Source organism: Hylobates moloch, unplaced genomic scaffold, assembly GCF_009828535.3.
Source record: "Hylobates moloch isolate HMO894 unplaced genomic scaffold, HMol_V3 SCAFFOLD_10, whole genome shotgun sequence".
Lineage (NCBI taxonomy): Eukaryota > Metazoa > Chordata > Mammalia > Primates > Hylobatidae > Hylobates > Hylobates moloch.
Genome location: NW_026652285.1, coordinates 7647555 through 7670846, shown reverse-complemented (window position 1 = coordinate 7670846; position 23292 = coordinate 7647555). Strand labels below are relative to the sequence as shown.

Below are 23292 nucleotides of genomic sequence, written 5' to 3'. Positions count from 1 at the left end.
ATAAATCAGGTATTTTCAAAATGACAAGAATAAGCAATTTCTGAGAATTTTGGATATGCTTTTTTCTGTTGTTTAAGATGGAGCTCTCCTGGTAGCAGTTTGTCGTGGTAAAGTGAGTGAGGGTCTGGATTTCTCAGATGACAATGCCCGTGCTGTCATAACAATAGGAATTCCTTTTCCAAATGTGAAAGATCTACAGGTAGGCCATCAAAACCTTAAGTTTTATTATTACAGGAGTCATTGGTTTTGTATAAAGTTAACCGCAGGGATCCCTCATTTTATTGTGCTTTGCTTTACAGTGCTGTTTTACAAATTGAAGGTTTGTGGTAACCCTGCATTGTGCAAGTCTTTCGGCACCATTTTTCCAACAGCATGTGGTCACTTGTTTCTGTGTCACATTTTGGTTAATTCTCACAATATTTCAAACCTTTTCATTATTATTATATCTGTTAGGGTGATCTGTGATAAGTGATCTTTGATGTTACTATTGTAATTGTTTTGGGGGACCTCATACTGTACCCACATAAGAGAGCAAACGTAATTGATAAGTGATGTATGTATTCTAACTGCTCCACTGACCACCCTTCCCCCATTTCTCTCTCCTTGGGACTCTCCATTCCCTGAGACACAACAATACTGAAATTGGGCCAGTTAATAACAGTGGCCCCTAAGTGTTCAAGTGAAAGGAAGTGTTGCATGCTTCCTACTTTAAATCAAAGGCGAGACATGATTAAGCTTAGTGAGCAAAGCATATTGAAAGCCGAGACAAGACAAAAGCTAGGCCTCTAGCACCAACCAATTAGCCATATTGTGAATGCAAAGGAAAAGTTCTTCAAGGGAATTAGAAGTGTTACTCCAGTGAATGTACAAATAATAAGCAAACAGCCTTATTACTGATATAGAGAAAGGTTTAGTGTCTGGAAAGAAGATCAAACTGTCCATAACATTCTCTTAAGCCAAAACTTAATTCAGAGCAAGGCCCTAACTCTCTTCAATTCTGTGAAAGCTGAGAGAGGTGAGGCTGCAGAAGAAAAGTCTGAACCTAGCAGAGGTTGTTTCATGAGGTTTAAGGAAACAGCCATCTCCATAACTTAAAAGTGCAAGGTAATGCAGCAGGTGCTGATGGAGAAGCTACAGCAAGTTATCCAGAAGATCTGGCCAAGATAATTGATGAAGGTGGCTATGCAAAACAGATTTTCAGTGTAGAAGAATCAGCCTTCTATTGAAAGAAGATGCCACCGAGGACATTCATAGCTAGAGAGGAGAAGTCAATGCCTGACCTCAAAGCTTCAGAGAACAGGCTGACTCTCTTGTGATGGGCTAATGCAGCTGGTGACTTTAAGTTGAAGCCAATGCTCATTTAACATTTTAAAAATCCTAGAGCCTTTAAGAATTATACTAAATCTACTCTGCCTGTACTCTATAGGTGGAACAACAAAGCCTGCACGACAGCACATCTGTTTACAGCATGGTTTACTGAATATTTTAAGTCCATTATTGAGATCTACTCCTCAGAAAAATCAGTTCCTTTCAAAATATTACTGCTCATTAACCACACACGTGGTCACTCAAGAACTCTATGGAGATGTACAAGGAGATTAATGTTTTCATGCTTGCTAACAAAACATCCATTCTGCAGCCAATGAATAAAGGAGTAATTTCTACTTCCAAGTCTCATTACTTAAGAAGTACATTTCACAAGGCTATAACTGCTGTAGATAGCGAGTCCTCTGATGCATCTGGACAAAGTCAATTAAAAACCTTCTGGAAAGGATTCACCGTTCTAGATGCCATTAAGAACATTCATGATTCATGGGAGGAGGTCAGAATATCAACACTAACAGGAGTTTGGAAATCATTGATTCCATCCCTCATTGGATGACTCTGAGGGAGTTAAGAGTTCAGTGGAGGAAGTAACTATAGCTGTGGTGGAAATAATAAGAGAACTAAATTAGAAGTGGAGCCTCAGACGTGACTAAATTGCTGCAATCTCGTGAGGAAACTTGAACGGATGAGGAGTTGCATTTTATGGATGAGCAAAGAAAGTGGTTTCTTGAGATAGGAACTATTCTTAGTAAAGATGCTGTGAACATTGTTGAAATGACAACAAAGGAGTTAGAATATTAAATAAACTTAGTGCATGAAGCAGCGGCAGAGTTTGAGAGGCTTGACCCCAATTTTGAAAGAAGTTTTATGTTGGGTAAAATGCTATCAAAGAGCATCTTATGCTACAGAGAAATCTATTGTGAAAGGAAGAGTCACGTGATAGAGCAAACTTCATGGTCGTCTTATTTTAAAAAATTGCCACAGCCACTCCAACCTTAGCAACCACCACCCTGATCAGTCAGCAGCCATCATTGAGGCAAGACCCTCTACCAGCAAAGAGAGTGACTCACTGAAGGCTCAGATGATCATTAGCCTTTTTTAGCAATAGAATATTTTCAAGTTAAGGTATATACATTGGCTTTTGAGACATAATGCTGTTGCCCACTTGATAGACTGCAGTATAGTGTAAACATAGCTTTTATATGTGTTGGGAAACCAAAAAATTCATGTGACTTACTTTGTTTTGATATTCTCCTTATTGGGGTGGGATGGAACCAAACTTGCAATGTCTCTCAGGGATGCCTGTATATGTTTTCCTGTATCCTTAGACATTTTTAAATCTTTGGTGAATCTGAATGAGTGAGAAAAATTTAGTAGATATAGATTTTATTTTATTTTCAACTTATACTGTCTTTGGTCAACAAGAGTTATTTTCAAAGTCTGGTTCTGGGCCAGGTGCATTGTTATCACCAGGGAACTTAATGGAAATAAAGACTTTCAGCCTCATCCAGACCTGCCGAATCAGAAACTGTGGAAGTGAAGCCCAGCAATTTGTGTTTTATCAGTCTTTTAACCACAGACTCATGGGTTCCTCCGGGGAATCCTGGGGTCTTTTGTCCATCTGGCTCCCTTCTCTCCAGTGTCCTGCCTTGCAGATTTTGTGATTTAGTCACTCCATATTCTGACCTCTTCCACCTCAGCTCAACAGGACCACTGCGCTCTGCTTGTACTTTAATGCTCTGTGCTGTGGTCAGGAAATTATACTCAAGCAGAGAACTGGGATAATGGAGTTCACCTAATGAATTCCACTTAGCTCCAGAATTACTGTCTTGTGCTGTTTGGTGTCTACTACCTGAAAACAATTGCTCCATTTTGCCTGGTTATGCGATTACTTACAATGGAAGAAATATTCTTAAACCAGTTACTCAATCTTGGCCAGAAACAGTTGTATCTCATTATCACTGACTGTTTCCTAAACAATATATTTGAAAAACTATAGTAATAATTTGAGCTTAAGTTGAACTTACTGTTCATCAAGGAGGATTTTCTTTTACTTCCTACAGGCATTTGAAAGTGCCGGCAATCTGAGAAAACTTGAGATTTTCTGACCACTGAGCTGACTCATTGATTATTACCTATATCCCTCCTCCTAGGATACAATCAGTTAGGGTCTCATACCAAAGCAGGCGTTCTTTCATTAGAATAGTTATCTTTTTAATTGTTAATACTTTACTAGGTACTGTGAATTAGATAATTTTACTTTTATTTTTCTAGTCCATGGCAGTCTTTAGGTAACATTAACAGTAATAAGCAGTATTTCTTTTGGTAGCCCTTACTCTTCCGTAACCTCTGGACCTCTTCAAAATTTCTGAAAGTCCTCAGCGGGTATCTCACTTGATGATTCAGAATCTAATACTTTTTCAGCCTCCAGCAACTTTGGTGGTTTCCACTACCTTTCTTCAGTTAACCAGTGCTACTGCTGAGGGCACTAATGGCTATGCCCAAGGCTGGGTCTCCTATTCTAAAATGGCCGATGCTGCCTTGACTACAGCTACTGATGAAACAGTTGACATCTACCCAAGAAAACTACTGTCACCATCAACAGCATTAGTGCTGTATTCCACTGAAGCAGAGTGCTGCTGATGGCACTGCTATTGACACTGGTATTGTCTCCTTTTAATGTCTTATCATTTTACTCTAGCTCTACATTATTGCACTAAGGCTGCTTTGTTAAAGTGGAAAGAATCCTTTTCCCTTCTTTAGACCACATCTTCTTCCAATATCTTAATAAAATACAGTTTTTTCCCCTAAAAGTAATTATTTCCATTTTTGCCTATGTCCTCTCTCTTCCTTGGACCCTACATATGAGTTCTTGAGAGCTGGAAAAGAAGAAAAACTTTATGGCTAATACTAGGTTGTACTAAATATTATATGTACAAAGTAACAAGGCCTAAAAGGATCATCAGGATTATAATTCTGATTACATATGAGGAGAAGAGAAGGGAATGATATTCAGAGCAGTTATCAAAAGAATTTTAACTTTTTCCATAATTTTTAGTAAAAGAAAATAAGCTGCAAGAAAATATGATGAGAATACAGGTATTTATTATGTTATTCTTCACTGTTTTCCAAAAATTCTTAAAATAAAAAGTATACATTTGTGAGGAAAGGAAATTCCATTTCTCTTTTTTCCACCTTTGCCTCAACAGCTATGATTTTGAACATTGTTATTATACCAATCTGGGGTTCTTAATGCTTTTCTCCTCAGGATAAATTCTTCCTAGACAATATCTCAGTCTGTCATGCAAAAAAGACACCTGGTGGCCTACTCTGACATTCCTCAGTCATGATCCTATTTGTCATAGTTCTGCTTATGTGCATAAAACAGCAAAATAACAGAAGCATCAATGGGTTCTAGGTAGAGGGGAGGAAGGTGGTTCTAAAGGGTTATCCCTAGTGGTTCCCAAAAGGTACAAGTAGAGTGGACACAAGAATACTTCAAGCTGCAGGGACAAGGGATAGAAAAAGTGAAATTATTTACCAGCACTACTAGATGTACTGGGAAGTGTATTTCTTGTTGCCATATGTCTGGATCAGTTCTTCTTCTGTAACAACTCCAAAACTTAGTGACTTAAAACAGCAATCATTTATTACAGGTCATACATCTATGGAGTGATTGGGTGGCAGATGATCTAGGCTTGGGCTTGGTTGGTTGTCTCTTTTGATTTTAGCTGGGCTCAGCTACTCTGCCCTAGTTGGCTGATCTGTGTTGAAGTCAACTGAGTCGGCTCTGTTCCACCTGTATTTCATTCTTTGTGGACCAACAGACTAGCCAAGGCATGTTATCATTGCAATGGCAGTAGTACAAGAGGGCAGGCTTAACTGTGTAAGCAGTTAAGTCAAATACCTGTTTACATCATGTCTGCTAACCTCCTCTTGCCCAAAACATGTCCATGCACAATCTCAGAGTCAAGGAAGGGGAGAAAAGGGATAATTTCTACCAAACATGGCAAAGGACTTAGAATCATGACTTCAAAAAGGAGTCCTCAACTATCGCATTTTTTCATAACTAAAAGATATTTGTTAGTTATCCATTTATAAGACTGGTGTGTTATAAGCTTTAAGAGTATAAACATGCAGTTTTTATAATGATTAAGAAGGCTTTTGATTATTTGGAAATGCCCAGAATATAGCAGTCAATGCCTAAAATACTTGAAATATGTCAGAGCATCATTATGGGTGATTTCTTAAAATTTTTATAAATGGTTAAACAAGTATTTGAAAATATTTGTATGCCTCTATGGAATATAAAAGTTAAGTTTAAAATTCTAATGCAGTCCAGTTTATCTGGTTTTTTTTGTTTGTTTGTTGCCTGTGCTTTGGTGTCATATTTAGGAAAATATTGGCAAATCCAACATCATGCATATTTGCCCGTAATGTTTTCCTTGAAAAGTTTTATAGTTGTAACTCTTTAATTTAGATATTTGATTCCTCTTGAGTGAATTTTTCTATGTGACATATGGTGAGGTCCAACTTCCTTATATCTAAAGTGAATCTTTTATTGACAGCATATAGTTGGATCAGGTTTTTAAAAATCCATTTGACCAATCTCTGCCTTTCAATTGGAGAGTTTAAACCATTTACATTTAAAGTAATTCCTTATTTAGTGTTTATAAAGATGTTTTATAATCTGTTACATGGTGTACCTTGAGGATAGGGATAATTTCTTAAGCATCTTTGTGTCTCTACAACTAAGATATTACCTAAAAACATAGTGTTGAATAAATGTTTTAGTTAATGATTGAATAGGGTTTTAATAGAAGTTATTAAAATTGTATTTGACTTTGTTATTTGTTTTTAAAAACAACAGCAACCACCCTCCATTCCTGGAGACTTTAAGGATGGAAATGATAGTAATCATTTGATGATGATGAACAGGATGGTAGTAAACAGTGATATGACTCATAAGGAGGCAATACAGGGTAGTTATAGTAGTAAATCATTAGAGGATATGTATGTAGAAGGGAGTGCTCACTCCTCAACAGCATTTTACACTTTATCTAATACATAGTAGAACATAATAAGTGGAGGGAGTATCTTATATTGACTATATTGGCTATCCCTCTTTTATTATTTATTTATTTATTTAAATATTTTTATTTTATTTTATAGACAAGGTCTTGTTCTGTCGCCCATGTTGAAGTGCAGTGGCACAATCATAGCTCACTGCAGCCTTGAGCTCATGGGCTCAATCGATCCTCCTGCCTCAGTCTCCTGGGTAGCTAGGACTGTAGGCATGTGCCACCACACCTGGCTAAATTTTTTTTTTTTTTTTTTTTTTTTGGAGAGGTGAGGTCTTGCTATGTTGCACAAGCTGGCCTTGAACTCCTGGCCTTAAGGGATGCTCACATCTCAGCCTCCCAAAGTTCTTGGATTATAGGTGTGAGCCATCATGCCCAGCCTGTATTAGTTGTTTATTGCTGTGTAACAAATTATCACATAGTGGCTTAACACACATTTATTATCTCAGTTTCCATTGGTCACAAGTGTGGGCATGGCTTAGCTGGGTCAGGGTTCCACAAAACTGCTGCAATCAGAATGTTGGCCAGGTTGTGTTGTCATCTGGCACTTGGGGTCCTTTTGTGGTTGTAGGACTGAGGTTCTTCCTAATCCATCCAAGAGGCAGTATTTTTTAAATTTTTTTGAAAACAGGGTCTCACTCCATTGCCCAGGCTGGAGTGCAGTGGTGCAATCATGGCTCACTGCAGCCTTGGCCTCTTGGGCTCAGGTGATCCTCCCACCTCAGCCTCCTGGGTAGCTGGCACTACAGGCACATGCCACCACACCCAGCTAATTTTTAAACGTGTTTTTTTTTTTTTTTTTTTGTAGAGGCAGGATCTTGCCATGTTGCCCAGGCTGGTCTCGAACTCCTGAGCTCAAGTAATCCACCTGCCTCAGCCTCCCAAAGTGCTGGGATTGCAAGTGTGAGCCACCGTGCCTAGCCCTAAGGGGTACTCTTGGCTTCAAGAAGCTATTCACAGTTTCTTACCATGTGGCCTTTTCACAAGTCCCCTCGTATCATTACAGTTTACTTCCAGAGGCCAATAGGAAGCTCTCTAGCCTCAGTCAACCAATACAGAGTCTTACACAACTTAATAAAATTGTGAGGAAAAAAATAAAATTAAAAAATCATGGGAAGTTATTCCCATCATTTTTGCTATATAATATAACCTAATTAAGAGTGACTATCCCAGAACCCTTTCCATATTCTGTTGGCTAGAAGCAAATCACTGGTTCTGCCCTCACTTAATGGGAGGGCATTACAAAGTTGTGACTCTCTGTATATCACCTTAGGGTGTGTCTGCCATACTCCTATTCCCTATGGAAAGAGATGATGATCTAAATGACCTCCATAGATGGCTCTTCCAAAACTAAAACTATGCTTCAAATTATAGGACCTTAAATTAGAACTTTATAGTTTTCTTTTACATTAATAGTCTAATAAGTAGAAGTTATTTATTAAATAAAAATTTAAATATTCTACCTTATAGAAATGAAACAACCTATTTCTGCATTATTTTGTCTATTTCATTTGAATTCATATTTAAAAAGGTTAAGATCATTGAGTCAGAAAAGTGATTTGAGTGGGAAAAAGAAGGCAGTGACATTAATTTTATGATACTAAAATTTTTTCTTAAATTTGAGAAAGATTATGGAAGTAAAAGTTAAAATACAGTTTAAAATACTAATATAAGACTTTGCAGTCTCAATAGCAGGGTTTGGGTTTTTGAGAAGAAGGAAAATGTATGTTAGAGCCAAAAATATGACTCTTTTGGCTGTGACCAGGATTTCCTCTTCCCACCTTAGGGACTAGAAAGTCGAGGTAGGAAAATTTCATTTTGGAGCCAAGTGTGACTTGTTTAGTTCAAGTCATAATTTATTGCACATACTTGAGGGACGTGAAAATAAAGAAACCCACTATGAAATGTTGATAATGGGCTACTCTGAAGGTAAGCATTAAGCTAACTTTCCCAGTGAGGATTTTTCTTCACTTCCACCTTTCCCAGATGCTTCTGATCATTCATAAGGATATACTTAATCGTATAATAGTTAAAAAGAAAACTTTCTGTGCACTAAACCAAAGCATTTGAGGGGCATGAGAATGAACCAAGGCTTTTATATGACTAGATGTCGATGGAAAAGTATAACTAAAATAAAAGTTGTTTTCTTTTTCACGTAATTAAATCACAGTATAACAAGGCTGCCTTTTTAATGGATATCTAAAGCAAATCCTCTGGCCAATTACTATGATCTAACAACCACAGGAGTATTCAACTTTATAATTGAGGCATCCACCTCTCCAATTGGTGACATGGACATAGTTTGTGAGACATGATAAGGTACAAATATATTTAGGTCTTAAAATTGTATTTTATTTGTATTGCCTAGCATAGTACAGTATAACAGTATATAGAAAAGTTCTGCTTCGTAGGTATTGTTCCTTTACTTCTCTGAAGAAAAATTTATAAAACCATGGCATATGGCTAAAAATGTTTATATTTTTTAAATGTTGAAGTGGTGTGTTAGATTTTTATAATTGGTTTAATAAAATTTGATGGTACTTTTCATTGTCAGAAGTGCCATTACAATGATTAAAATAATTTATCATGCTAATAAGTTTTATATTTGTGGGTTTTTTTGGTAATATAGTATGTTGAGTTACCAAACTAGATTTTATTTGGAAACTATTTAAAATTCACATAGTGATCTGAATGTCTATCTTACTATTAGCATACAGTAACCATTATGAGTTCCTTTTTTTGTTTAGGAAACTTATCTTAGCTTTGAATGTACCAAACTATTTGGGTATATATTATTTTAATCAATTTTTTAAAATTACATTTATGATTGAAAAATTCAGACATCTATTTTAGTTATATTAGTTATTGACTTTATAACAAGCACACACAAAAAATTTGATAGGCTTCCATGCATTGTTGGCATTTTATAAACCACAGAAAAAGGGTTCTTTCCCTAAAGGATAACAGCATTAATAGAGTAATAAAGCACATTAAACCATGTTAAACCAGTGCTTTCAACTGTCACAATATTATCAGATGACGGTAGTATTGGAATTAAGAAAAATTTTTTTTTTGAGACAGAGTCTCACTGTATTGCCCAGGCTGGTCCTGGGCTCAAGTCATCCTCCTGCCTCAGCTGCCGAGCAGCTGGGATTACAGACTCGTGCCAATTGCACCTGGCTGTATTAGAATTCTTAAATCTAACAGATTTCTTTTTAAGGAGAATGATGTTGTTCCATTGTTATTCCTTTTGCTTTGACAGCAATATGAATATTCACGAGAAAATGAATGAGGGTAGGAATGCAAAGGACTGTAGTATATCAAGAGGAACTGAATTTCAGAAACCCTTTAGGTAGATGCATCTGTTCCTTTTGAATAGATTTATAAATCCCTTTTGAATTACTCTTCTATCAAAATTATGTTAATGATGGCCGTGTGCAGTGGCTCATGCCTGTTATCCCAGCACTTTGGGAGCCCAAGGTGGGCAGATCATTTGAGGTCAGGAGTTCGGGACCAGCCTGGCCAACATGGTGAAACCCAGTCTCTACTAAAAACACAAAAAATTAGCCCCGGTGTGGTGGCACACGTCTGTAATCCCAGCTACTTGGGAGTCTGAGGCAGGAGAATCACTTGTACCTAAGGGGCGAAGGTTGCAGTGAGCCGAAATTGCACCACTGCACTCCAGTCTGGGTGACAGAGCAAGGCACTGTCTCAAAAAAAAAAAAAAAATTATGTTAACGATATTGAATGTTTTGTCATGCACTTATTCATTTAACAAACTTTTTTTAAGAGCTTAATTTGTACAAAATGTAGTAGGTGTAAAAATGAACAAGATGCTGTCTCTACACTAGTAATGTCAATAATTTAAGGAAGAACAGGAACATATAACAAGATGCTTTGGTGGAATAGAAACCAGGTGCTCAGATGGTTAGGAAAGCTGAAGTTGACCAACACCTTTCGCCTCCCTTGCACATACCAATTTACTTTGACTAACTTGCCTAAAAGGGATGGAGGAGCCAGAGAGATGAGATTTGAATCTTCTCTACAGTGAGATTCAAATATACAGACATTTGATAAAGTGGAATGGCCTCATCAGAGGTTAGATTACAACAAAACTATTCAGATTATAAAACTATTCAGAATAGGCTGGGTGCAGTGGCTCACACCTATAATTCCACCACTGGGAGGCCGAGGTAGGCAGATCACTTGAGGTCAGGAGTTGGAGAACAACCTGGCCAACATGATGAAACTCTCTCTACTAAAAATACACAAATTAGCTGGGTGTGATGGCACAATCCCAGCTATTTGGGAGGCTGAGACACTAGACACTAGAGTTGCTTGAACTTGGGAGGCGGAGCTTGCAGTGAGCCGAGATTGCTCCACTGCACTCCAGCCTGGGTGACAGAAAGAGACTCTGTCTCAAAAAAAAAAAAAAGAAAGAAAAGAAAAAAAGCAACTATTCAGAATAATAAAGCAACCTTTTTTTTTAATATCTGGCTAGAGCACCAAGTATTATAGTAGACTCAGGGGACACAGTGATACACAACACAGTTTTTAGCCCCCCGTCTCATGTTGCTTATAGTCTAGCAAGGAGTATTGACATTAACGTAATGAAGAAACAATCACAGTTGTGATGAAGGCTATAAGAAAAAGTCACAGGAACCCTGAGAACGTTATAGCAGGTCTTTGGGGATCAAGAAAGGCTTCCTGAGGAAGTGATATTTAATCTGACACTGGAAAGAAAACTAGGAGTTATGAATATGTACAGAATGGATAAGAGTATTCTCAACAGAGAGAGCAGCATGTGCTAAGGTTCTAAGGTGGAAAGAGGATAGCAGTTTCCAAGAACTGAAAGAAGCTGAAGTTGTGAGTCTGAGAGAATGGCATGTGAATAGAGCCTGGGAGAGGTATTTAGGAGCCAAATCACTTAGGACTCTGTATGCCATTTTCAGGATTTGGGACATTCTAAGTTATGGGAAACCAGATCCAGGAACACAGCCTGAGGTCAGAGTGGAGTGGAGTTCTGGTTACAGTGTTGCATCTGATACAGAGACCCACCTGAATATAGCTCCGATAATAATACATGGTTACCCAGGGGAAATGGATGTGAATATAAACTTAAAGTGCTGTAATACGTAACTCTTTAACATTTAGGAGTTCAGCAACTTGCTCTTGGAATTTTTGGAAATACTTAGGTTCCATCACAGATATGGAAGAAAAAACCTTGTCACCGCTAAAAGTCTAGAGTGAGTATATCCTCAATTACTTAAACCTTTTTTTCCTCCTCAGAGTACTTTTTTTCCCCCAGCTTTTTTTTTTTTTTTTTAAAGATAGTTTGGCCAAAAGTATTTTAAAAGCAGTTTCTAAGTATATCTTGAAATTCCAAAATTAAAACCTAGTTTAAATCTAAGTAAGCTGTCTAGGTTAATAAATTGTATATTTACCTTGGCTAGTAAAAAATGAGTTAATGAAACCCCTCTGTTTCCATCCCTTCTGAAAAACTAATGAACAAACAAAAAAACACAAAACAAATGGATGAATTGCTGAGGTTAATTTTTTAAATTCTCCATATTTTTTAAAGACATTTTGGGATCAAGGATGGAAATATTTAAAATCCCAAAATTTTAAGCAAGTTTGGTTGATAACCCTTTTCTCCTAATACTCATGTCGTTGTATTTCCTTAGCAAAAAATAAATAAATAAATAAAGCCATGCCTGAAAATATTGCTGGAAATTTCTCTGGGTAATTAATAAATAAAAACTTTTGGTTTTGATTTTTGAACAATTCTGAAGTTATTTTCTTGTGTTCATCTTATTTTTGGTGAGAAAAGGAACTTTGACCTTTATATATTAATTTTGCCCTCAAACTAGGTTGGAGGATTTAAAAGTGAAATTATCACCCTGAGGACTTGTAAGGTTGATTGACACTTACCTACTTACGTTGGCACGGAGCATAATCAGCAGCTCTACCTTAAGGGCAGTGGTGGGATTGTTTTTTAGCTTCTCTGAAAATAACTAATTCTTTTCTTTAGAGGAGAATTTTAGTTGTGAATTTTAATCAGTTTATTCAGTCAAATTCTCTCAATGGCTACAGATTGTAGACATGTAGAGGGGCTTCAGGTGACTATGTCACTTTTTTTTCTAACTGTAAAGCTTTAAGGTCTCAAATAACATAAGCTGTAGTAGATATTGCTGTTCCATGTTTACAACGTCACTCTTTCCTGTTTTTCCCTAGGATTAAAGGCTTGAAAGCCTGGGAATGAGTTCAGTTTATACTTTCTAACTGTAGGACACATCACCCCAGTGCATCAGTGACTATAGTAAGCTATACAAATAACTCAGTGTATTTTCCTACTGCATCAAGTATACCAGATTTGTGGCTTGAAATTACTTTCAAGCTGTGTTTCTCAAACTTGGCACTATTGACATTTTGGACTGGGTAATTCTTTGTTCTGAGGAGTGTCCTGTGCATTCCAGGATGTTTAACAGCATCTCTAGCATTTACCCACTACATACCAGTTCTGGGATCTAGACACCCCCCACGGTCACCCTGCCACCAGTTGTGACAACCCAAAATATCTCTAGACATTGCCATTATCTTCTGGTAGGCAAAATTGCTCTCGGTTGAGCACCACTGTTTTACATAGTGAGGCATACAAATGTATACAATAAATTAAAATTAATAATCTGCATTTGTTTTTAAATTATGATTTATCAAGTTGAAAAACGTCCAATAAAGCACTTACCAAGAGTCTAATATACACCAAATACAGTAGATAGCTTTTTCTTATAACAGTCTTTTGGCCTCCACTCCACTCCTAGCCCCTGCTTCTGACAGGCAGTGACTTTCACTTCTTTAGCTATTTTATCTGGTATTTACCTCCATATTTTATCTTTATTTAATCAGTTTTAGACATGAACTATTAAATTCCTATTTGAGACAGGATTTTACCTCATTTACTCTGCTTTTTCCTTCTTATAGCCTCCCAATATAGTTATATTACAATTTTTAATTAAATCTATAGTTATTATGTACATTATCATGACTATGAAAATACTGTTCACTGTAATCAAATGATTTCCTTTCTTTTTTTGTTTGTTACTTTGTTTGTTTTGTTTTGTTTTTGAGATGGAGTTTGCTCTTGTTTCCCAGGCTGGAGTGCAATGGCACGATCTTGGCTCACCACAACCTCCACCTCCTGGGTTCAAGTGATTCTCCTGCCTCAGCCTCCCAAGTAGCTGGGATTACAGGCATGCGCCACCACGCCCAGCTAATTTGTATTTTTAGTAGAGATGGGGTGTCTCCATGTTGGTCAGGCTGGTGTCGAACTCCCGACCTCAGATGATCCGCCCGCCTCGGCCTCCCAAAGTGCTGGGGTTACAGCCACCCGTCCTCCTTTCTGTTTTGAACTTTAGGGTTGATGGAATCCTCCTCTCTTCCACTTCCTTTTTCTCTTTTTAAAAGATCTTTATCTAAATAAATTTGTCACCTTCCAATAGTTGTATGCCATGCCTCTCAATACAGTTTTTCTATCAGACCTGTCAGATGACAGGCCAGTTCCTTTTTTCTCCTGGAGACATCATTTCTGGAGCCTCCTGATCTTCTACTTCGGTCAGGGCTAAGTTGCTCATCAAGCCCAGATAACTGTCAATATCCTGCTATCATCCAATAACTGCTATCATCCTAGAAATTTGATTTGTCTGTCTTCTGTGATGGATTGCCAGTTTCCTGGGTCTCAGATCTTCCTCTTGTTTCTTGCTTACTGTTTCATCTTTGTGGTACACATCCTCCCTACAGTTTCCTTATACCTCCATTTCCTGAGACTTTCTGAACTCCTGCAGGTCAAACTGGCTTATGTCCCAGCAGTAGCTCTGTGGATACGTTGGTTTGAACTTTCTCTTTTCTGCTTAGTCATTTAACATTTGTCCATCTACCTTTTATGTTCATGTATTGGGGCTTGGAATCAGATGTCTCTTAGCTTTATTGAAGTTGGAGACTGTGTTTCTCTTTCCTATTTGTCTTTTAATTTGAAGGCAGTTTCTCTGACAGGCAAGGGAAAAAGAAATGTCTGAGTTTTTTTTTTTTTTTTTTTTTTGACTTATTGAAATCAGAAGTCTGCATTACTTTCTAAGATAAAGTATGGGTTATCAAAGTGCTATGATTCCATATGTCTTATTCCAAAACTCACATTCACATTTGAAAAGCTCTGAATCAAATATTCTTGGCAATAATATTTCAAAGGTAGAAAGTGATCATATATTTTAAAAATCAAACCTTTGTGACCAGGCGCAGTGGCTCACGCCTGTAATCCCAGCACTTTCAGAGGCTGAGGCGGGTGGATCACTTGAGGTCAGGAGCTCGAGACCAGCCTGACCAACATGGCAAAACCCCATGTCTACTAAAAATACAAAATTTAGCTGGGCGTCATAGCACACACCTGTAATCCCAGCTACTAGAGAGGCTGAGGCACAAGAATTGCTTGAACTGAGGGGGCAGAGTTTGCAGTGGCCAAGATCGTGCCACTGTACTCCAGCCTGGGCAACACAGCAAGACTCTGTCTCAAAAAAAAAAATCAAACCTTTGCTCATGTTTGAAAGATTTTATATATATATATATATATAGAGAGAGAGAGAGAGAGAGAAAGAGAGACAGAGTCTCTGTTGCCCACGATGAAATGCAGTGGTGTGATCGTGGCTAACTGCAGCCTCAAACTCCTGGGCTCAAATGATCCTCCTGCCTTAGCCTCCTAAGTAGCTGGGACTACAGACTCCTACCACTATGCCCAGCTAATTTTTATTTCGTAGAGACAAGGTCTTGCTATGTTGCCCTGGCTGGTCCTGAACTCCTGGCCTCAAGTTGTCCTCCAGCTGCATCCTCCCAAAGTGCTGGGATTATCAACATGAGCCACCACACCTGGCCCTGAAATATAATTTGGATGTAATAATAAAAATCTAGATAGCAAAAGTGTTATACTTCATCTTTTGGACTGTGGCGGTAATAAAGTTTTAAGGTTTTAAGTATATTTTCAGTATTTTCCAGTACTCATTTAATCTTTTTTCTTATGTACATGCTTGCTGTTGCTTAGGTTTGTTTTTAGATGTTAGGGTTTAATCATATGAAAGCTGAGTCTGAGCCTCCTCTCACTGGGATTAACTTTTACTTTTTATGCTACCATTGCCAGGAACCTTTATATAATTCCGTGAGTGCCATTATGCATCATATTACATCTTCTGGCATCCAAAAGCCTCTTCCATGAGCAATCTTGCCTTTTTCCAGTGTTATATAAGGTAGACGTAGGTCTCTGTCACCTGCTGAATGCACCACTACTCAGTCCCCTTATTAAATCCTCTTAATATTGGCTCATTCCTTTAAGAACCTCTATTTACTGCTTTCTTACATAAGATAATATTTTATTTTGTTAGTTGTTATTGCTAGCAAAAGTTTATTCAGTTATTGGGCTCTCATATGTGACTTTAACAAGAAAAACTCTAGATTGTAAGATATTTGAATAAAATAATATTTAGACTAATATGGTACCAATCATGCACTCATTCTCATAGATTATACCACTAGCATATTTTATATAGTTATGCTTTCAAAAACACCTCATAGGTTGAAAAGTGACCAAAAAGTATTATGGAGGATATTAAAGAGTGCTAATGTTAGCTAAAATTTCTTAGAAAATTTAAGATCAATTGTAGAAGTTATTTTTTAAAAGATTTGTTTCAAAACTGTTTGAACACTGTTCTGTATGTATTCTGCCAATGTATATATTTTCATTGACACTTGATGAAAAAGTAGCCACTCCAAGAACCCAAGAAACTTACTTTTTAAGTCACCTAAAGTTATGTGCCAAACATTGAATAATGTAGTCAGAGCTCTTTCAGAAGGAATTGGTCCAGGTGGTAAAATGATTTGGGGTGAACCGACTAAGGTAATGACTATATGGCCTCCACAGCCTTATGGCTTATTTCACATACCATGCAGCAATATATTACGACAGCATTTAAAGTCCACCGAAGCCTACATTGAGTTTCAGAAATATGGGGTAAGTAATGACTTTCCTGTCCACTTACCTCTAATATCTGATGCTTTACTGTTTCATGCATATTGTCATTTATTTCTTCAACCAGTTCTATAAGGTAAGGTTGGCACACAGTCTCCAACTTCAATAAAGCTAATGGACTTCTAATTCTAAGCCCCTTCTTACAGAAGAAGAAATTGAGAAAGGAAATTATAAAGGGGTACTGTGACTTGCCCAAGGTCAAACAACCTAAGTGTCAAAGGCTTGATTCCAAGCCGTGTGCTTTTTCTTTTTTTCCATTATACCTTCTTCCTCAAAATAAACTATAACATGAATGGTGGCATGTTCTAGAGATGATAATTTAAACATTTGCAGGTTTGTTTGAGTAATATTTTAACACAGATAACCTAACTAAATTGACACAAAGGTCATTACTCTTAAAAGTAATTTTTTAGGCCAGGCATGGTGGATAACACCTTAATCCCAGAGCTTTGGGAGGCCAAGACAGGAGGATTGCTTGAGGCCAGGAGTTCAAGACCAGCCTGGGCAATGTAGTGAGACTGCATCTCTAAAATAATTTTTTTGTTTTAATTAGCCAGGTGTGGTGGCACGTATCTGTAAGTCCTAGCTACTGAGGAGGCTGAAGCAGAATGATTGCTTGAACCCAGGAATTGGAAGTTGCAGTGACCTATGACCATGCCACTGCACTCCATTCTGGGCGACAGAGCAAGACCTTATCTCTAAAAAATAAAAATAAAAACTTTAACTTAGCTTTTACTGAATAAGCATGCTAAGATTTCTTGCATGTCTTAGAGTATTAACTTTCTAATAGGAAAAACTGGTTATATTTTTATAACCAGTTGAGGCTGAATATGTTGAGAAGAGGAGATACCTGATTTCAGAGGGATATATTTTGTTCTATTTCTTAAATTTGAAATATCCAGGTTATTTTAGTCAACACTGACAATTAGTGATACTAAGTTTAATATAGATTTCTCTACCAAAAAAAGCACCTTATCCAAAACAGTCTTAAAGCATATGTGAAATATATTGCTGTTACTATGTCTTGATAGATTACTGTGGTCAAGTTGTAACATAACAGGGAAAGTAAGTAACAACTAAAAACCATTTCTAATGTGCTTTTATCATTATTATTCTTATTTAAAAGGGAGCCTGGCTTCTTAACTCTTGGCAGAAACTAATTCATTTTCTCCATTTAAAAAAAGTGTATACACACACACACACACACACACACACACACACACACACACACTATTTGGTTAACTGTGTCAGAAATCTTGAAAATATGCCAGATGAAATAAAACCAGCTATATTCTTTTTAATCTAGCTAAATTATATCACATACAAGATCTTATGCTGAGTTTATAATTCTAACCATTGGAATTTATATTGTGATACCCTGATAGGAGAGTTTACACTATGATGATACAGAGCAGCAAATGTCTCTAATGCACAGTCTCTGTCTTCCAGATTTGGTTTGCTGTAAATGTTTAGGCTTTAGGCCCTGCACCTTGGCTAAAGATAAAACTGTTCTACTCGAGTGTTTGCTAGACAAATGTGTTTATTTTTCTGAAGCGAAGTTTTCTTAATATTTTTAATTATGTAGTTTAGCTGATTATTTGTCCTTAGTCTCATTTGGAGGCTTGAACTTTTGTCTTCAAGCTTACATACAAGAAAAAAATTACATTCTTCTATTGATTGCTTTCAGGAAGGCATTTATTACTGAAATCATAATATGTATTGGTATGAGTTGGGATAAAATCCACCATCTTTCATGTGAAGCAGCAGTAAAATGAAGAGATGCATTTATAGTTCCAGCTCATATTTATCACACCATTTATTTTTTCAGAAGCTACTGATAAACTTTAAAAAGGCTACTCTTGTACAAAGCTATTTAAGACCAACATTGTTGAGTTTGACTGAAAGTTGAAAAAGTCTAATGTTAAAAATTGTGACCTTAATTTCTTGTTGACATATGCAGTATAATCCTTTTGATTATTTCATATTGTCTATTGCTGCTATAAGTGCTCTGCTACTTATACTGTTTCCAATAAAACCAAGGCATGAAGAACTTAAGAAACTTTCTGTTCGATCTCAAGTACATTATGATATAATGGTAAAAATCAGAATCCAAAATCATATAACTTCTGCTTGAATGCCATCTGTCTATTGGGTATTTTTACCCAATTCTAAACCGCCTCAGTCTTAATTATCAATGCCTTTGCTATTGAGGATCTTATTTCTACTTATGTCAGTTAGGTTAGATTTTGATGCAGATATATATTTATTTGTCTAAAAACTATCATAGTAAGGGTGCTTTACATTTGGTACAAACTTGACCTTCAGTTATGAAATGATAAATTTTTGTGAATCTATGCAGCATCTGAACCAATGGGTTGCAAACTCAAGCAGCTACATGAATTAAACAGGTTATTTAAATGAGTGGGTTAGTTGAGGACAGTGGTGAGACTGCCAAAGTTTTAGATGGTAGCAAATAAATTTTAATTATTTTAAGCCACAGTAAGGGCCACACAAAACACAATTATGGGCCTTCAGTTTGCAACCGTTAATAAAATAGTTTGTCTTTTTTCCTGCTCTTCACACCCCTCCAAAATTACACATACACTAATTTATTGGGGATGGGGAGCAAGTGGTTTAAACTGTTTCGAGAAAGTACAATTAAGTATAGCTTTCTATTTTGGGAAAGGCTTGTAAAATGTATTTGAAAAGTAATGTTAACTGATCTAAGAGATCATCTTCCCAAACCACACTTCAGCTCAGTTTATGGTGTTTACTTTCTGTCAAAACTTAGAAAAAACATTCACAGTTAACTTCCATAATGTAAAATGTCTGTCTCATTAGGCATTAAGGAAGCATTGGTCAACAGGTAAAATGTTGTTAGATTATAAGGTAATGTGAATGTGGGCATGACCTCCCAAATAGATCAAAGACTAATCTCTTTGACAGTTACAAGATGGCAGAGCTTGCCTTGGGCCTTTTGCTGGTGCACATTGAAACTATTGTTTGGAAAGCAAGCCTGAGAGATAAGAATGTGTTTATAAGGATGAGCAGGTAAAAGTAAAAGGTTGTCTTTTGACATTTCAACTAATCCCTTCCAGCCTTTGGTTTACTTAACATTTAGGCTATTTGCTGGCAGGAGAAACTGGCTTTTTCACATATGCTGTATGTCATTTTAAATTGGGCATTGATTTTCATGCTTGATAATCCCTAAGTGTACAATGAAATAGCTTCTGATGTCATTAAAATGAGGTGTACTCACTTTCTACCTTTTCTTAACCCTTAGTTTTGCTTTTTCCAATTAACTGTGATCTCACGAAGTAATTTTTACTATTGATTAATTTTAAAAATCTGTTTATGTAACAAGAACTATTTCAAAGTTAACCTTTATACACAGTTCATTTCAGGTTTTGTTTTTTGTTTGGGAGTTTTTTGTTTTTTCGTAGGTTTTTAAACTTTTTATCTAAAATAAATTCCCCTGGGTAAAATATTGGCAGTATCTTAAAGGCCATTTGGAGTGTAAAAGGTGTTTGAAAATTTGCAATAAATTAAAACAATGTAGCCATACAGAAAATTTTAATTATGTTAATGAAAAATAAAAGACCAAGGAGTCATAATTTTATTTAATCTAATAGTTGCTACATTCGCTTTAAATATTCCATTTATAACTAATACGTCCTAGAGCAACTGTTGTCTTCGGAACAGTGACCACTATAATGTATAAGTCTGTCCACGGTGTAGGAAATTTTGAAAACACATAAGCTATTATGTCTGACAAAGTAGATGCCAACTTTCTTTAAGGAAAATATTGTTAAAGAAGAGAAGCTGCTTTAGTTACATTTTTGAGAGATAGGTAGGAAATACATATATTTTTCCCAGCTGGACAGAATTTTAAAAGTATTTTTTCTTATAGTCTTAATTATCATGTGCTTTATTGCTGAATTTCCAGGGAGAGTATTTACATATCATCTAATATTTACTATGGTGTTATGTTATCATTTACTACTTATGTTGTCCTAAAAAGTAAAGTTGGGCTGGGGGCAGTGGCTCACGCCTGTAATCTCAGCCCTTTGGGAGGCCGAGGTGGAGGGATCAGCAGGTCAGGAGATCAAGATCATCCTGGCTAACACAGTGAAACCCCCTCTCTACTAAAAATACAAAAAAACAGCTGGGCATGGTGGCACGCACCTGTAGTCCCAGCTACTTGGGAGGCTGAGGCAGGAGAATCACTTCAACCCAAGAGGCAGAAGTTGCAGTGAGCCGAGATCATGCCACCGTACTCCAGCCTGGGTGATAGAGCAAGACTCTGTCTCAAAAAAGAAGAAAAAAAAAAAGCAAAGTTGGTTGGGCATGGTGGCTCACACCTGTAATCCCAGCACTTTGGGAGGCTGAGGCGGGCGGATCACCTGAGATCAGGAGTTCGAAACCAGCCTAGCCAATATGGTGAAACCCTGTCTCTACTAAAAACAAACAAACAAACAAACAAAAAAATATATATACACAAAAAATCAGCTGGGTATGGGTGGCGTGCGCCTGTAATCCCAGCTACTTGGGAGGCTGAGGCAGGAGAATTGCTTCAACCCAGGAGGTGGAGGTTGCAGTGAGCTGAGATTGCACCACTGCACTTCAGCCTGGGTGACAGAGCAGTACTCTGTCCAAAAAAAAAAAAAAAAGCAAAGTCTATGTCCTTTATATGTCCTTTATATTCTAGTTGTAAAGTTTCATTTTAGAAATTTGACAGACTCTTCTGAGGGAATGTAAAATAAAAAGGGTGGGGTTTTGGGTTTTCAGATTTTGTCCAGGCACAGTGGCTCACGCCCATAATCCCAGCACTTTGGGAGGCCAAGGCAGGTGGATCATTGGGGTCAAGAGATCCAGACCATCCTGGTCAACATGGTGAAACCTTGTCTCTACTAAAAATACAAAAAATTAGCTGGGCGTGGTGGCACACGCCTGTAGTCTCAGCTACTCGGGAGGCTGCGGCAGGAGAATCTCTTGAACTCGGGAGGCAGAGGTTGCAGTGAGCCAAGATCGCGCCACTGCACTCCGGCCTGGTGACAGAGCAAGACTCCGTGTTAAAAAAAAAAAAAAATAAATAAAGCTTAGATTTTATTCTTACAGTAAGATAAAAATTCTTAACCTCCCAATTTGAAAGCTGCTTTTCAGAAGCGTACTGTTCTGTTTTCTTTCCTAAAGCATGTTCTTTTATTTAAAAAGGTTAATAGTGGCTGGGCACAGTGGCTCACACCTGTAATCCCAGCATTTTGGGAGGCCAGTGCAGGTAGATCACCTGAGGTCAGGCGTTTGAGACCAGCCTGACCAACAATGTGAAATCCCAACTCTACTAAAAATACAAAAATTAGCTAGGCATGGTGGCGGCCACCTGTAGTCCCAGCTACTTGGGAGGCTGAGACAGGAGAATTGCTTGAACCTGGGAGGCGGAGGTTGCAGTGAGCCAAGATCGTGCCACTGCACTCTAGCCTGGGCGATGGAGCGAGACTCTGTCTCAAAAAAAAAAAAAAAACAAAAGTTAATAGTGTTATAAACTACACGGAAAATACTTTGTTTTTTCTTGAGTAGGTTTACAATTTAGTAAAGTATTATTAAGTAAAATAGAGGTCACTTGAACCTAAGCGCTGCAATACCATGACACTCGATTAGACCTAGACAGCTACTAAGTAACTAACTGCTGGGTAGTATGTACAGCATGGATACACTGGACAAAGGGATGATTCACACCTGAGTGAGATGGAGCAGGATAGCATGAGATGTCATCATGCTACTCAGAACAGTGGGCAATTTAAAACATAAATTATTTCTGGAATTTTTTATTTAATATTTTTGGACCACAGTTGACCGCAGTTAACTTAAACCACTGCAGATAAGAGGGAACTACTGTATAAGTTTTGTTAATATATCTTGAAAGTCTAAAATGTTTCCAAGAAGTTTACTCTTTATTTTTTAGTTGACAGATAATTATCGTACATATTCATAGGGTACATAGTGATGTTTTGATACATATGATGTTTATTGATTAGATTAGGGTAATTAGCATGTCTGTCATCTCAAACATTTATCATTTCTTTGTGTAGGGAACATGTAATCTCCTCCTTCTAGTTATTTGAAATGATGTAATATTGTTAACTATAGTCATCCTACTGTGGTATAAAAGATTAGAACTTATTCCTTCTATCTAGCTGTAACTTTATATCCTTTAACAAATCTCGGCCAGGCGCAGTGGCTCATGCCTGTATTCCTAGCCCTTTGGGAGGCCAAGGTGGGAGGTTTTCTTGAGCTTATGAGTTGGAGACCATCATAGGCAACATAGCAAGAACCCATCTCTATAAAAATTTAAAAAGAAAAAAATTGGCCAGGCATGGCAGCACACACCTGTAGTCCAACCTCCTTGGGAGGCTGAGGTGGGAGAATCACTTGAGCCCAGGAGGTCAAGGCTGAAGTAAGCCATGATCGCACCACTGCCGTCCAGTCTGGGTGACAGACTGAGGCCCTGTCTCTCAAAAAAGCAAGACAAAAAACAAATATCTCCCCATCCCTCTCTTCCTTCTCCCCTTCCCATCTGCTAGTATCCCCTGTTCTACTTTTTATTTTTATGAGATTAACCTTTTTTTTTTTTTGAGACAGAGTCTCGCTCTGTCGCCCAGGCTGGAGTGCAGTGGTGCGATCTCGGCTCACTGCAACCTCTGCCTCCTGGGTTCATGCCATTCTTCTGCCCCAGCCTCCTGAGTAGCTGGGACTACAGGTTCCCACCACCACACCTGGCTAATTTTCTTTGTATTTTTAGTAGAGACGGGGTTTCACCGT

General features: G+C 37.5%; 1 protein-coding gene across 1 annotated transcript in view; it reads left to right on the top strand.

Annotated features, from left to right (window-relative positions):
- The window catches only part of BRIP1 (BRCA1 interacting helicase 1), a 190826-nt gene that overhangs the window by 123447 nt on the left and 44087 nt on the right, over positions 1–23292 (top strand). Inside the window, exon 16 of the mRNA XM_058445351.1 lies at positions 78–199. Within this exon, the coding sequence (XP_058301334.1) occupies positions 78–199 (122 nt within the window). The remainder of the gene's footprint in view (positions 1–77; positions 200–23292) is intronic.